Here is a 14,386-nt window from a genome sequence, read left to right as displayed (position 1 = left end):
TCATATGCCGGAGCTGAGGAGTAAGTCGCCGATGTCGTGGTGACCGTGTTATGATGATATGAACCGGGTTCATATGGAATACGAGTTGAATTTTGTTCATTATTCACATTGTCATATTGACTATTAGTCGACTGATCATAACGTGCATAGGGGTCGTAGTTCGGGATAGAAGCCGACGAGGTCGCAGTGTAGGGTGTGCTAGCTGCAGTCTGGGGCGCCTGGGGTGGAGGCTGAGATATAGTTGTCGCAACAGGAGTATTGGTTTGTGACCTGTGGCTCTGCCGGGACGTTGTCCGAGCTGTTTTTTGGTATGGCGATCCCATCACCGAGGCTGGCTGGTTCTGGTTTGAAATAGCCGGTTGTGATAGTGCTGTAACTTGATTCAGACTATCGCTTGTTTGCTGGCTGGCTCCCTGGCTTGCCTTTGTAGTAGACTTGCGAGATCTTTGCTGCTTTGGTGCCGCTTGCTTAGCCAAGGGCGGCGTCTGTGTAGAGGCTCGTCCCGCGGTAGGCGAGGATCTCCACACAGACGTGTAGTATGGCCCTGTTTGCGTTGGTGCTGGTATTGATGCTGGTACTGGTGCTGGTGCTGGTGCCGGTGCCGGTGCCGGTGCTGATACCGGTTTTGGTACTGGTATTGGAGTGTGTTTACTGTGGCCCATTGGAAGACTCCGGCGGGTAGACGGAGAAGTGACCTGCCTCTTCTGGTCCCTGACTTCGGCCTGGTGCGGGAAACCTGAGCCCAATATGTGACGACTTGAAGACTCAAAGTGAGATTCGTGGTGTTCGGTATCTGGGAATGTCAATGCTGGCATCACTGAATGCTCGGATGATGGCTGTGGATTTTGTGGAAACGAGGATGCAGTGCTAGTCCCTGGGTAGTATTGTGTCGTCGGAGGCTGTGCTAGAGACTGGGTTGTAGCGGATTGATGATTAACAGGTCCCGTCAAGATATTTGGATCTGGGAAGAATTCTTCGTTGTCGGGATCCGGAGACTGTGGAGCTCCACTAAGTGTTGAACTCCCTTGCACTGGTTCTGGCGATGGCGATGGCGATGGGGCTTTTGCTGGAATTGGAGGGGAGATAGGAGTTGCAGCTGGAGATGGAGATGCTGGTGCCGACGCCGGGGCCGTTGTTGGAGCCTGACTTTGCGCCTGAAATTGTTTATTCTCCTTAGGCATATCTGACTCCTCATCTTCAACTATATTACCGGATATGCCCGACCTTTTCCGACGAGTCTTCGGGAGCGGGTAACGGCATTCTACGCCGGCTTCAACACACACAGAACAACTAGGATGTTCCTTCGTACACTGAGCTGGCATTAGTATCAAGTTACTTGTTGAAGAACGGGATAACCATATGCTCACCTTCAACTTCTTCTCTTTGCAAATCGCACAACCGCCGCGAGTTTTTTTGGTCAGTTTCAGTGTGGAAGTTGTCGTGCCAACTTGGCCACTATCCCCTATGGACAGTACTGCGCCCTCATTTACGGTACGCTCGGCTGCTGTTCCCTTAGACTTTCTCTTCCATGTCTGCTTCTTCTTGGTAGGGGTCTCGGTTGTTCCTGGCATAGATGTCGATATTGGCCCGGTTGGGGTTTCATTGATAGACTGCTGCACACCCGGAGTAGAGGTGTCTGATTCGGGCTGATCTCTGTCTGGGTGGACAATTCGCAATTTTTCCGCGCCGAAATTAGCCAGCATCTCTAATGAGGTTGCCTGTAGATCCGGTGCCTGGTTCGAGAAGATACTGAATTGCTCGTCGGACAGGGTCGCGGGATCAATACCCCTCCCAACAAGCAGACCTATCGCAGTCTGCTTTCGTCGCTCGGCTTCTCCTGGAGGCACATTCAGAACTGAGATAGCATGCGTGCCGTTATATTGTGGATTATGTGGCCCAGCTTCATTCTGCGCAGATTCGCCTTCCCCAAGAGGCACATCTCCCATCGGCGCGTCTGGTGCTTTCCCATTCTTCTTTGGGCGCTTCCTGCGGCTCCCCTCCTCGCCTTGAGTTGGCGGGGGTCTCTTGGCTCGGGGTGTTCGTTGGCTATTTCCATTGGTGGTGTTCAATGGTGCCGGTGGTATATCTGGCTCAAGGTGTTGTACAAGCTGCGCAACGGTTTTATGGATAGGTGTATGGCTATATTTAACAATAACGCCTCTGGCCGATTTCGAGAATGCGATCGTGAGCGTTCCGCGACAGTCAAATGCAGGGCGTGCTATAAAATCAGGATATTATCTCAAGCAACAATGGAACATACAATCTTACAGGCATTGACCGAATCCAGACCACCTTGCCCGCTGTATGCCGCAATTGCAGGCTTCTCGGAATTTTTGGCGTTCGCGCGGGTCCATGCTTGCAGCGAGTCACTGCAGATATATGTAAATGTCCACCCTTGCGCACCTCTTGAAACTTGTCGAACCGTCCACGAACTACTATCAAGAGACCCTATTGCACTGACTATATGCTTCGCAACAATCCTCTGAAGATGGGGATCATCCGTGGGCTGGTTTTGTACAGTTTCGGATGCGGTAACGGATCGAGCTACAGGCTGGTGATGGTTTTGGTGAGATTGAACGGTACTATCGTTAACATTATTTTCGGCATCTGGGTTCAGGTAGAAGACGGTATTATATCGAAGCTCGAAAGTTAGGGAGGTATGTTCGGCGCGGGTATCTGATGACTTAGAAAGTAGGAGGCTATGCAACCTGTCTTGGACATCTTGGATGGAGTTACACAAGCAATTGCCCTTTGAAGAATCTATGAGTGCATCCATCTCAGCGACAGTTCAAGGGTTAGTATAACAACTATTTTTAGTTGTTCTCCCTGGCCGTCGCTAGGATCGCGCAAAGCGAATGAGTCTGAATGCGAGTGGAGATAGTTATTCCAGTACAAACGCGTTCTAAGAGGTCGGAGACCAAAGACCTAGGTCGCGGCCCTGGGGAAGGTGGTTGGGGTACATGTGGCTAGAAGTGGCTAGTAACTAATCGATAATCCACTCTTTAGTTATGGGTCCGATGTCTGTAGTATCATTCACGTGACTAGGTAACTACCTTGGTACCAAGTATCTACATACGCAAGTACTAGGTAGCAACTTCAATGTTGAATGAGATATCGCAAATTTGTCGAAAAGGCCCTCAGGACATCAACGATAAGAACAGGCTTCACCAATTCACTGATACTTCGTAGAAAAAATACAGTCATTTTCGTATTCGTCTAATCTACATACACACATACATACATACGTACGTACTGTAGGTCAATCATCACTCCTAACTCCTGAGCTTTCGTTATCATGGTACACATCAGTACAGACTTTAGCTTCGGCGTATGTCTCCAGCTCCCTATTAGGTACTTGCTACTACTCAGCATGTAGGTGAATCACATATTCCTTTCGATCCACTCTTCCAATCTCTCAACAAGGCTCTTCTTCAGCCCTTTGGTGTCTAGTCCACGGTCATCAAGAATTTGCTTTAGGTCAGCTACCGTTAGCTTTGACAACGTGCCATCCCCATATCTCTTCTTTAATTCGGCATTATCGAATCCTCCTTTGCTGGCACTTGCTTTCGTCGTCGTTGTTCTCGACTTCTTTGCTGGCCTATGCTCGTCCTCTTCGTCCTCGTTCTCCATTTCGCGTTTGATAGCTTTGGCATCTTTCACCATGCCTAAGACATCGTCTGCCGTTCGCGACCAGTCCTGAATGTACTCACCGCACCGGTTATGAATTGCCTTGTACTTGGGGATCGTGGTATCATGAGGTTTGTCAGGTACTTCTTCTTCAAGTGCTAGGGCTTGAAGAATCCTGTAATGCCATTGAAGTGCGGGGTTTGGGTACTTTGATGGATTGAAAGCGGCGTTTGGTAATTGCAATTGCCCAACGATTTTATTCATCTTGTCTGTCAATTGGTCCGTAGTTCGAATCAAGTTGATCTGCCCAGGCCCCTCACGCACGTCGTCTGCAAACGGTATCGGATAAAGCCACAACCCAGCGGGTACGGAATATATACCTGACCTGTGATCAGACTGTGCCCTAGAAGGAATAATAGCAACCAGCCTAGGGTGGGCGTTCGCTCGTGCCACGTGCCACGCAATGCCAATCTTCTTAGACTTCAGTAATTTCTGCCATAAGGCAGTAAAAACACGCGAGGAACCGACGAAGCCATCCTCGGTCGGGAAGATGAAGATTGACTTATCCATAGATGCCCAGAATCCTAGCTGGGACCTATCCTTGAACCCAATCACTCGAATAATCGGGCCTCCAAACTGCTTGATCGACTTTTGTTCATCTTCACTGAAGTAAACAAATTCGTTACCGAACTTGTAGGCTTTCTTCACCTCACCAACCTGAACTGTCCTGGCGCTGTCCTCGGCGATATGGGCAGTTTCACCTAAGGCTATCTGCGCCTTCTCTCCATCTAGCCAGACAAAACAGCTCCGGGCTATGGTCTGCCTTTTCAATATCATATACCCCTTGACCGAGATTTGCAGTCCAGGTCCGATCTCGAAAGCCATGTTGCTGAAATACGCCCGCTTTTGAGTTTGCCTAGAGTTAATATTCGAGATGAGTGAATTAAGAAGTGTAAGGCCGTTAGCCGGTTTAGATGTCGATATCAACCCTGGGTGCGCCTCCTGAGTAGTTGGGTCTCGGTAGATGATATCCTATTTTGTATTAGAGGAATTCAATAATTCGGAATTGGCAGAAGAGGCCTACATCATAAAATTTGCTGAAGTCGAATTTCTGGTCATCGCGAGTGATTGCGAAAAGCTCGATAGTTGCGCCTAGATCATACAAATCCTTCGCGTGATTCGCGGCGGACTCTCTAGTCTGTTTATCGTCGTTGTCAGGTTCATCGTTGTCCGTAACGATGAAGAGTCGCCGTGAACTAAAATTCGGGGCCTTCATGGCAAATATATTTTTGGCTAGAAAGAGTAGGTGCGACATGTGGACTCCTTCGCTAGATGGAACGAGGACATCATCAACATCCTCATCCTCTTCCACAAGCTGTTTAAGATTTTTCACATCTTCAGCCGCAGGGACATCAAGGTCTGTATAGACATAGCAATGTGGATAACGGAGATTTTGGTCATCCAAATACTTGGTCTTTTCAGTGCCGAAGAGTATGATGCCCATCATATCCTTCGGGTTAGATATGATTCGTTGCTGCATCAGCTGGTAGGCGCACTTCAGCGCGGCATATACTGGGGGGTCTTTATCTGCCTTCTTGTCATCTGACGCAGGAGGTGGTTGCAGCATTGACTTGCTAACATCAATGGCGAATATAAGGGCATCTTTCTGAGCGTTGAAGTCCTATATTATATGAGCTTTAACGTCTGTCTATCACTAATAGTAATGGGCTAATATGAGATAAGAAAAATACCTGTTCACCAATCTCGTCTTCCTCGTCTTCCTCTTCTTTTTGTTCATGGGGGTCTCCCATGATGGGCCTAGAGCTTTTACCCCGATCAGGTAAAGTAATAGGTTCGGACGGCATGTATGAATGAGAAAAAAAGAAAAGAAATTGTTGTGTTACTCTTTATACTTAATGGCTTGTGGTGATCGAACGTGAGTAGGTGCCTAGGCTTGGCTATGGCTTAGAGTTAGGATTAGAATTAATAGGATTGGGGTTAGACTTAGGCAGCTGTCGCGGTTTAACGCGTACAAGTGTACATGAAATACGTAGGGTAGTAGGATGTAAAGTGGCTCAGGGCTTAGGCAATCGCGCTATCAGGTGACTCTTGTAAGACAATAGTGAATTAAAGTTGCTTCCAGAAGTGCTAGCAGCGCCCAGGCTGCCCAGCACTGCTAGGCAATTGAGCAAGTTTCATTGGCCCGTCCAATAATAGTAATAACCGACCCGGGAGCTCGGATGGCCAGACCCGAATTTCTATCACTGTCATCGATAATACATACCAGGTAGCTCCTACGTAAAGTATTGCTTCAAGTTGAAGCTAATTTTCCCATTGAGACACATTCGTTCTTAGTTTCCACCGTGCAGTACTCACAAAAAAAAATAAAGATTCATTGAATATTACTTCCCAGGGTTTTTATTTAGCAGATTGCTAGAGATAATAGAATTCGTTCAACATGGCCACGCGGCATTCTGTCGCACAACTCTCACGTAGAGCAGCTGGTCCTGCGACTGTGAGCCGATTCTTAAAGAGCACTTGGTTACAGACGAGATCATTCGCAACGCCGGTGCCACCCGTTACACAAAATTCGGTTGGTTCGAAAGGTCCGACTGCTATGGTATTTCTCAATATGGGCGGCCCCTCAACTGTAGATGAGGTCGGGGACTTTTTGAGTCGCTTGTTCGTATGTCTCATTCACATGCTGCCGCACTTTCCGGCATAACTCTAATCTACGATTAGGCAGATGGTGATTTGATACCACTGGGACGGCTACAAAACTACATTGGCGCATTCATTTCGAAGCGAAGAACACCCAAAATTCAAAAACAGTATGCAGAGATCGGGGGTGGGTCGCCCATTCGAAAATGGTCCGAATACCAAAACGAAGAAATGTGCAAGATTCTCGACCGGATATCACCCGAGACAGCACCCCATAAGCCATACGTCGCATTTCGCTACGCTAATCCTCTGACCGAAGAGATGTACAGCAGACTACTCGCAGACGGTTTCGGGAACGGCAAAGGCGGAAGAGCTGTTGCGTATACACAATATCCCCAATACTCTTGCTCAACGACAGGAAGCAGCATTAATGAATTATGGAAATGGAGGCAACGCTTGGAGGGCAAGGATAAGACGGGTCCGATTCAATGGAGCGTCATTGATCGATGGCCAGTGCATCCCGGCTTGGTAGAGGCCTTTGCCAGCAACATTGAGAAGAAGCTGGCAGAATACCCGGAAGAGCGGCGAAAGCAGGTGATCCTGTTATTCTCAGCGCACAGCCTGCCAATGACAGTTGTCAACAGAGGTAATGGTGAAAAATAAAGAAGTCAGGATGAAGTTAACTGACACATCTTTAGGTGACCCGTATCCAGCCGAAGTTGCTGCCACAGTGTATGCTGTTATGCAGCGTCTGAAATTCTCTAATCCTTACAGGTTATGTTGGCAATCGCAAGTTGGTCCTCAGCCCTGGCTAGGCCCTCAGACTCAGACTTCAGTCGAGGAATATATCGCAAAAGGGCAGAAAGATCTCGTCCTTATCCCCATTGCATTCACATCTGATCATATTGAGACCCTTTTTGAGCTTGATAAGGAGGTGATTGGGGAGTCGGGACACGCCGATACGGTCAAGCGAGTGGAAAGCTTAAACGGCAATCCCATATTTATCGACGCACTTGCGAACCTTGCTAAGAGCCATTTGGACAGCGGCGTTACATGCTCGTACCAAATGGGTCTAAGATGCCCTGGCTGTAAAAGTGAACGATGTACCGAGTCGAAGAAATTCTTCCTTGGGCAGCAAAACACAGTCGCAGCGTAGCATAGAGTACATGACTAATGCAATGCCAACATTTTTCTCTAAAGCCTTTAATAAGGCTTTTTTGGTTTTTTATATTTTATACTTATATATCAGACAATTACCCATCTCAATGTTCTACTAGGCTAGACTTGCTATTTGATCACCGGGTCTTTGTAGAATTATTACGTGTTTGGAATTGTACGATTCATATGGCTGGGTAGATGAAAAGGGATATTTGGAGGATATGATGCATATGTAATGCTCAATGTCAGCAATGTCTTTCTAGGCAACATTGAACACCTCAACTGTATGTGCAACGTGTGCTTGCTTATCTGCATTTACATAAATGCCCGAGATGATACTGGTTGGTTTCGAGTCGGCTATCGGACATCAACTGAACTCCGACTCCTTATAAGAAGTTACCCCCCCCCCAAACGGGATACGTCATCGATGTGTTGGCTGTGATTTCAGCATTTTCGCATTGTGACGAGACCTTGTAATGCATTATTATTATCTATCCCTTTTATAATATCCAAAGTGTTCGTCTTGTTGTACGGGTATTCTACAACATCGTATCAATATGTACATGTATGTAGTTGAGCCGATGAAAAGATAAGATTGCATATCAATGGATGCATCATTGATATGATTACCAATCTGCAATTCAGGAACCAGCATTTGCCCTGATTAGGTACTGGGTACATTAACAAACTTCAAGTTAAATCTGGGGGATTTTCAATACGCCACGCCACGGATACCCACCTCCGATACCTATCAACATTGAATTACTATGTAGTTACATATCAATTGAGTGATTTAAGGTTGCATTCAAGGTTTGTCACTGGTATCATAGTATGACCTCTACACGTGTATTGTACTGTTTGATGAGATGGGATAGGCAGACCCGCATTAAACCCAAAGATACGGTACAGGATTCGGTGATAAAGCGAACTTTACTTCTTGTCTTCCCAATTTAGTCTCCCGTCGGTTTCTATCTCTCCCTGGGCTTGTCTCATTAACCCTAGCACCTTTTGGACATTAGACCGTCGGGCTTCAGCCAAGGCAAGCTTTGGTCTAGCATCCCCATTACAACATCATTCACTTTTGGTACATACCTGCTTCCTATGTACTATGTAGGCCAATGTCTCAAACAAATATCTACTAGGTTTAAACTCCGGACATGGAGCAATCCAACTTCCCTCTCTTCCTCTTCCTCTCCACAAGTTGCTGAAGTCGATATCTACATACCTAGCTGAAAGATCCGGTGTCCGTTGGATCCGAAATAATATCACCCTTAGCAATACCTACCGAATCGTATTATTTATGCATTGCGCTTCACTATACCCTACGTACCCAACATTCAAGTTAGCCCAGTATATGACTTAGTATTCCCGTAGAAAGCGACGCGACTCGAAGTCGTTAGCAACGCCTAAATTTCGACTGCGATCGCGATTGCGACTGCCACTGTCGCTGCGCATTAAATACATCGCCAAAATGAGGAGCGAAGCGCAATCCGTGGGGAAGGATAATAGGCAGATTATACTTATAGACCAGGAGGAGGAAGATCGCCGGGAAGGGTCAACTGAAACAAGTCCTCTTGTCGGCGCGGGCGCCAGGAGTAATGGGACAAATGACAGTAGTAATAGGATGAGAGGGGAAAGCTGGAGAGGACACCAAGAATTCATAGACCTCCCATGGTGGCGGAGACCATCGGTATGCTTGATGTGAATGAAGTTCAAACGATAAAGACGCTGACCTTGGGCCTAGATTTACTGGCTTCTCGGTCCATATTTTCTTTTCTCTCTTGCATTCGGAGGCGTCATTGTGCCCAAGGTGAACTTGTAAGCCATCCAGTCCCATCTATGAAATGCCGCTAATAATCATGACCCTCCTTAGAATTGTTGATTTGGTATGTCGCAGTTATTTCGCCGAGCGTCACCTAATCGATCCCAACTTTTCATATCCCCCATTGGTCTTGGGTGGCGACAATCGGCAATGTAAGGACCCTCGGGTTCAGAAGAACGTCGCTACTTTTACGCTCGTGATAAGCGCTCTCACTGGTGCGCTCAGTGCCCTCACGGCACCCAAGTTGGGTTCGTTATCCGATCGATATGGCCGAAAACGACTCATGGTGATGGCCTCATGCGGTGGTCTAGTGAATGAGGTCGTCACTATCTTGGCTGCGAAGTTCCCTGACACTGTGGATTATCGTTGGTTGATCCTGGGCGCTTTCTTTGATGGAATCGCGGGCTCTTTTACTGCGGGCAGCGTCTTGGCTCACTCCTATACCAGCGATACCGCTCCCCCATCCAGACGTGGAGTGCATATCGGCTATCTGCATGCTTGTCTATTTACTGGAATTGCATTTGGACCTCTCCTCGCAGGTTATTTCGTTACATGGACTGGATCATTGGTTTCGATATTTTACGTCGTCCTCGGCTGCCATACCTTGGTTATTCTATATTTCTGGTTCATTCTCCCCGAGTCGATCTCAAAGAAACGTCAAATGGCCGCGCGCGAGAAACATCGGGCTGAACGAGAAGCTACGGTGATACAGCTAAGATCAGGACTTCCAAGTTCGGTCAAGACCTTTGTTGGGCCACGTGTTACCTCATTTTTCGATGATTATACTGCGACATGGCTGCCAGCGCTCCTGAGCGCCAATCCACTGGCGCCCCTGAGAATACTCGTTCCGAGTGGACGCAATAACGGTCCCCTACGGCGAAATCTGATTCTTCTTGCTCTCATCGACACGATCATCCTATCTACAGCAATGGGGGCCGGGACAGTCATTGTGTTATATTCTGAGTACATATTTGACTGGGGGACTTTGGAGGCTTCACGATTCGTGTCCATCGTAAGCATGGTTCGCGTCGTAATCCTACTTTTTATCCTTCCGGTAATCAACTATGTATTCCGTGTATTACCACTACGACGCCGGCAACGCGAAGGCGCCGATACCAGCATGGATGAGACAAACTCGGGTGCTGATAACCTGGACTTGTGGCTCATACGAGTAGCTCTTCTCAGCGACGGGTTAGGTACTGCCGGCTATATATTCGTCCGCCGAGAGGAGCTCTTTATACTGTGTGGTCTAGCGACAGCCTTTGGCGGTCTTGCAAGTGCCACTATTCAAAGCGCAACCACGAAACATGTCCCCGCCGAGCAGGTAGGATCTTTACTAGGGGCCATTGGATTACTCCACGCCCTTGGTAGAGTTTTTGCCCCTGCGCTCTTCAACGGAATATACGCCGGCACAGTAGAGACCTTCCCGCAAGCATTTTTTGTCCTCCTTGCTTCCCTATTCGGGCTCGCCACGGTCGGAAGTTTCTTCGTGAGACCTCATAGTAAGTATATGCATCAAGTTCCTCTTAATTAATCAGGGCTATCTAACACTCGTCCAGTACACTTGAAGGAGGATGGCTATGTCGCAGTACCAGTTCGCATCCCTGGCGATCCTCAAAATCCCGATATCATGATCGACGAAGAAGTCCAAAGCGAGACCCTACCACGGATATAAACGATGCGTACTTATCCAAGCACCCATACAAAGTAGGCAGTTCATATATTACATAAGGCCCTGGCTATCTGTATTTAGGTTTTGTGCCTCATTACGTCTCGCGACCTTTCGCGGGTTTTGTCATATTTCCTAAGTACCTATATAAGACGGTTTAAACACCTACCTACACATGTATGAGACCTCAATAGATAGGCTGGCGTTAGGAGTACCGCTCGGATGGACTAACATTAGAGTTGATGGGCCACGGGGCGATATATGATATATTTGTATTACTTTTAGACTTAAGCAATTGTGTATCAAATACGTCGGGTGGTTGGTCGTTTACCTCCCTATGTATATGTATGTAGCCAAATATGCCCCTGTGCTTCAGACGCAACAGGATGTATACGAGGCTTACCTGAATATGGACATGGAATATAATCCGTGTGTATCGTTTTTCCCCCCTGTTGTTCCTTGCTCGCCTTCCACAGTTCTTTGTTGTTTTGATTTCCTCCCGAACAATACCGATGATCAAAGTAAACCGCCCTCCCCCCTTTTCTTCCTTTCAGTATATTTCCTTCATCCTCCAACTCACCGCCAACACCCGCGCTCCCAGGAAGCAAGACATGGCGATGGTGTACGAGAGCGCCGCGAAGAGGATCAGCGCCATCCAGCCCTGCTCCTCGGTCTTGCCGATGCTGAGGAGCGCGCCGGCGATGGGCAGGCTGGTGAGGGTGCCGAAGCTGCCGGTCATCATGGCGGTGGAGTAGAAGCGGCCGTACTCGCGGGCCTCGCACAGCTGGCCGATGCAGACGGGGTACAGGCCGAGGTTGCTGCCGGAGGCGAAGCCGAAGGTGACGGCGAAGACGATCAGCATGGGCCGGGAGTCGGCGGCGGGCAGCCAGAAGGCGAGGATGGTGACGACGCAGAGCGCGTTCGTCAGCGTGATGATGTTGAAGCGGCCGAAGCGGTCGGCGAGGAATCCCGGGAGGAAGCGGCCGACGAAGGATCCCGCGTTGAGTAAAGCTAAGAGGGTGTAGGCGTCGGTGGCGTCCTGGCCGTGCGCGGCGGCGTACGAGACGATGTAGGTCAGCGGCGTGAAGATGCCCCACTCCATGAACCACAGCCCCGCGCAGCAGAAGCTGAAGCGCAGGTCCCGGAACAGCGACCAGTCCGGCATGACGGAGTGCGGGTGCCGGCTCGGCGGCAGGCGCGAGCGGATCAGCAAGTTGGCGATGGCCGAGAGGAACAGCAGCATGAAGCCGATGATGCGCGTGCTCCACGCGAACCCGAGCCGCGGCAGCACCGCCTGCAGGAAGATGGGGAACAGGATCCCGCCGATGGAGCCGGCGGTCGAGGCGAGGCCCGTGGCGAGGCCGCGCCGCCGCTTGAAGAAGTGCGCGATCACGCCGTATGCGGGCACGTTGAGCAGGGCGCCGCCGAGGCCGCCGAGCACGGAGTAGGTTAGGAGGATTTGGTAGTATTCTGGATTTCGGAAGTTGTTAGTATAAAGTAGGTAGGTAGTGGAGGGAATGAGGGGGGGGGAGAGGGGGCAGCAAAGCAAAATTTCTTACCTGTACATAACCCGAGGAGCAGCTGGCTCGCGACGACGAGCAGGCTGCCGACGGCAACGGGCCACCTGGGGCCGCCGCGATCGAAGAGCGGGCCGACCTGGATGCCGGCGAAGAAGACGGTGAACAGGTAGACGCTGAAGATCCAGCCGATGGTGGAGGAGTCGTAGTCGGCGAGCTGGTGGGTGGAGAAGTAGGACTCGAAGACGGCGGCCGAGTTGATGAGCCCGTACACCGAGACCATGGCGCAGAAGGAGCCGAGCACGACGAGCCAGGCCGCTAGCCCGCCCTCCGGGAAGTCGGCGTCGTCCTCCCCGACGTCGCTGTCGCTGCTGTCGGGCGACGAGGGGGGCTCGGCGGCGGCAGCATTTTCAATGGAGCGGGAGCGGCCTACCTCGCTTGCAGCGGTGTCACGGTCTTCATCGGCCGGACTGGGGTGGGGGGTTGGACTGGGTTTGGATTTAGTTTTGTGGAGGTGACTCTTTTCGTCAATGTGCTCCGACAGAGGTACGAAGATCCCCGTCGGGACAGTTTGATTTATGAGGCAGCTGTCATCTGCATGTTTCGGCGTGAGGGTCATGGAAAGGAATGACCCTTTGTATTTGTTGCCCTAATTAAATATAAATATAAATATCGATGATGATAGGCAGGAATATAAGCAAGTAACTATATGGATATAAACATGAAAGACCACTTCAGACGCTTGTTAAGGCTCTTCGCTTGGCTTCTAATACCTAGACTAGAGTTACCTATGTAGGTAGGTAATATGCCTTCTCTTTTTCCTTTTTTTTCTTCTCCCTTTCTTGGGTTGTTATTCTTTCTTACTTTTTTTTTTCTTCACACCTGCGTGTAATATTGTGGACTCGCTTCCGGCGTCAAGTCTTGATATAATGGACAGAATAGGTAAATCTGTGTTTCTTGTCCAAAAACAACGTTGAACAAAGGTCATTGATGAAGCTTAAATAAAAATTTTTATTTACTAACTACCCCTTCACTTCCATGATGAAATGACCGGGGGAAGATAACGAACGACACAGGCCTAGTGTTAGGTAAGTTATTGCAGCTTTGCTAGCTACAGTAGGTGGGATTGAACTCTGACTTGCCCCCTTGCCTTCTCAATAACCAACCACCGAACTTGCTGTTACCTAATAGCTTTTTCTCTCAGATTCTACATAATGCAAACACCGCTTCCGACTTTTTTCTATTCCCGCTCTTTCGCCGTTTGCCGATAGTAATCGTGTCACATACATATAGGAATCGACTATAACAGCTAAGGGTAACTATAGCCGTGACGTGAATGTTGGAGGCATTCGTTCTCTCTCATTCGCCAATTCCGTATCTCCAGTGAGATAGTAAGCTAGCTCTTTAATATTCTCCACTAGTACCATACCTAGGGTAGTTATAACTATTTCATTACCCACATCAATGACAGATCTGACAGTCTGGTCAATAGTCGGTCTATGTGGTTGGTGCAAAATCTTGGTTCTTGGAGTACATAGTGCCTGGGTGCTACCGTACTAGGTACATACCTACTTTGTACTCAGGGTGCATACAAATGTCAATATATTCAAGTTCAATTAGGGGGGGGGGAGGTTATAGTCTTATGTCAGCCAGCCATTCTAATTAAACATGAGCATAAAATTGCCAAAGAATTATATATATAAAAAAAAACAAAAAAAAACACATTCATTGAATAAAACGATAATATCAATTGTGTAAAATAACGTCCCATTGATTCCGTTGGACTGTTAAAGTATGTGGTGTATTCACGCCGTAGCCAAGCGAAAAATAGGGGTATCCAATAGGGGGTGCGCCACCAATGATGGCCTCGGCAAGAATTTCGTAGAACACCCATTGATACTAATGTATATTCAAATGCAATAAGTCGTTTCT

At 48.6% G+C, this 14,386-nt stretch overlaps 5 protein-coding genes across 5 annotated transcripts; 3 read left to right on the top strand and 2 right to left on the bottom strand.

The window, feature by feature from the left end:
• Positions 1–1,408: 1,408 nt before the first annotated feature.
• GGS25DRAFT_469744 (uncharacterized protein) lies at positions 1,409–2,953 on the top strand (the record flags this gene model as incomplete). Its single annotated transcript, XM_049259169.1, has 2 exons — positions 1,409–2,218; positions 2,269–2,953. A coding segment is annotated over exon 1 (351 nt), but the record flags the coding sequence as incomplete, so codon positions are not given.
• A 428-nt stretch (positions 2,954–3,381) lies between these two features.
• GGS25DRAFT_516803 (ku70 protein) lies at positions 3,382–5,438 on the bottom strand (the record flags this gene model as incomplete). Its single annotated transcript, XM_049263271.1, has 3 exons — positions 3,382–4,659; positions 4,712–5,308; positions 5,379–5,438. 3 exons carry the CDS (start codon positions 5,436–5,438, stop codon positions 3,382–3,384), a joined length of 1,935 nt encoding a protein of 644 aa, XP_049121283.1.
• A 401-nt stretch (positions 5,439–5,839) lies between these two features.
• Positions 5,840–7,869, top strand: GGS25DRAFT_469741 (uncharacterized protein). The gene is made up of 3 exons (XM_049259168.1): positions 5,840–6,313; positions 6,370–6,934; positions 6,987–7,869. Exons 1-3 carry the CDS (start codon positions 6,086–6,088, stop codon positions 7,442–7,444), a joined length of 1,251 nt encoding a protein of 416 aa, XP_049121282.1. The 5' UTR covers positions 5,840–6,085; the 3' UTR covers positions 7,445–7,869.
• A 1,048-nt stretch (positions 7,870–8,917) lies between these two features.
• Positions 8,918–11,108, top strand: GGS25DRAFT_527066 (MFS general substrate transporter; the record flags this gene model as incomplete). The annotated part of the gene is made up of 4 exons (XM_049265060.1): positions 8,918–9,136; positions 9,191–9,264; positions 9,320–10,770; positions 10,828–11,108. The coding sequence occupies 4 exons, from the start codon at positions 8,918–8,920 to the stop codon at positions 10,941–10,943; spliced, it is 1,860 nt and encodes a 619-aa protein (XP_049121281.1). The 3' UTR covers positions 10,944–11,108.
• A 139-nt stretch (positions 11,109–11,247) lies between these two features.
• Positions 11,248–13,542, bottom strand: GGS25DRAFT_26687 (MFS general substrate transporter). Its single transcript, XM_049257353.1, has 2 exons — positions 12,497–13,542; positions 11,248–12,407 (listed from the first exon to the last, which is right to left on the bottom strand). Exons 1-2 carry the CDS (start codon positions 13,071–13,073, stop codon positions 11,488–11,490), a joined length of 1,497 nt encoding a protein of 498 aa, XP_049121280.1. The 5' UTR covers positions 13,074–13,542; the 3' UTR covers positions 11,248–11,487.
• Between the last annotated feature and the right edge of the window lie 844 nt (positions 13,543–14,386).

Source organism: Hypoxylon fragiforme (assembly GCF_022984875.1).
Source record: "Hypoxylon fragiforme strain CBS 206.31 chromosome Unknown GGS25scaffold_1, whole genome shotgun sequence".
NCBI classification, from domain to species: domain Eukaryota; kingdom Fungi; phylum Ascomycota; class Sordariomycetes; order Xylariales; family Hypoxylaceae; genus Hypoxylon; species Hypoxylon fragiforme.
The sequence above is the reverse complement of the archived record's forward strand: the minus strand, read 5'-3'. Positions and strand labels throughout refer to the sequence as shown.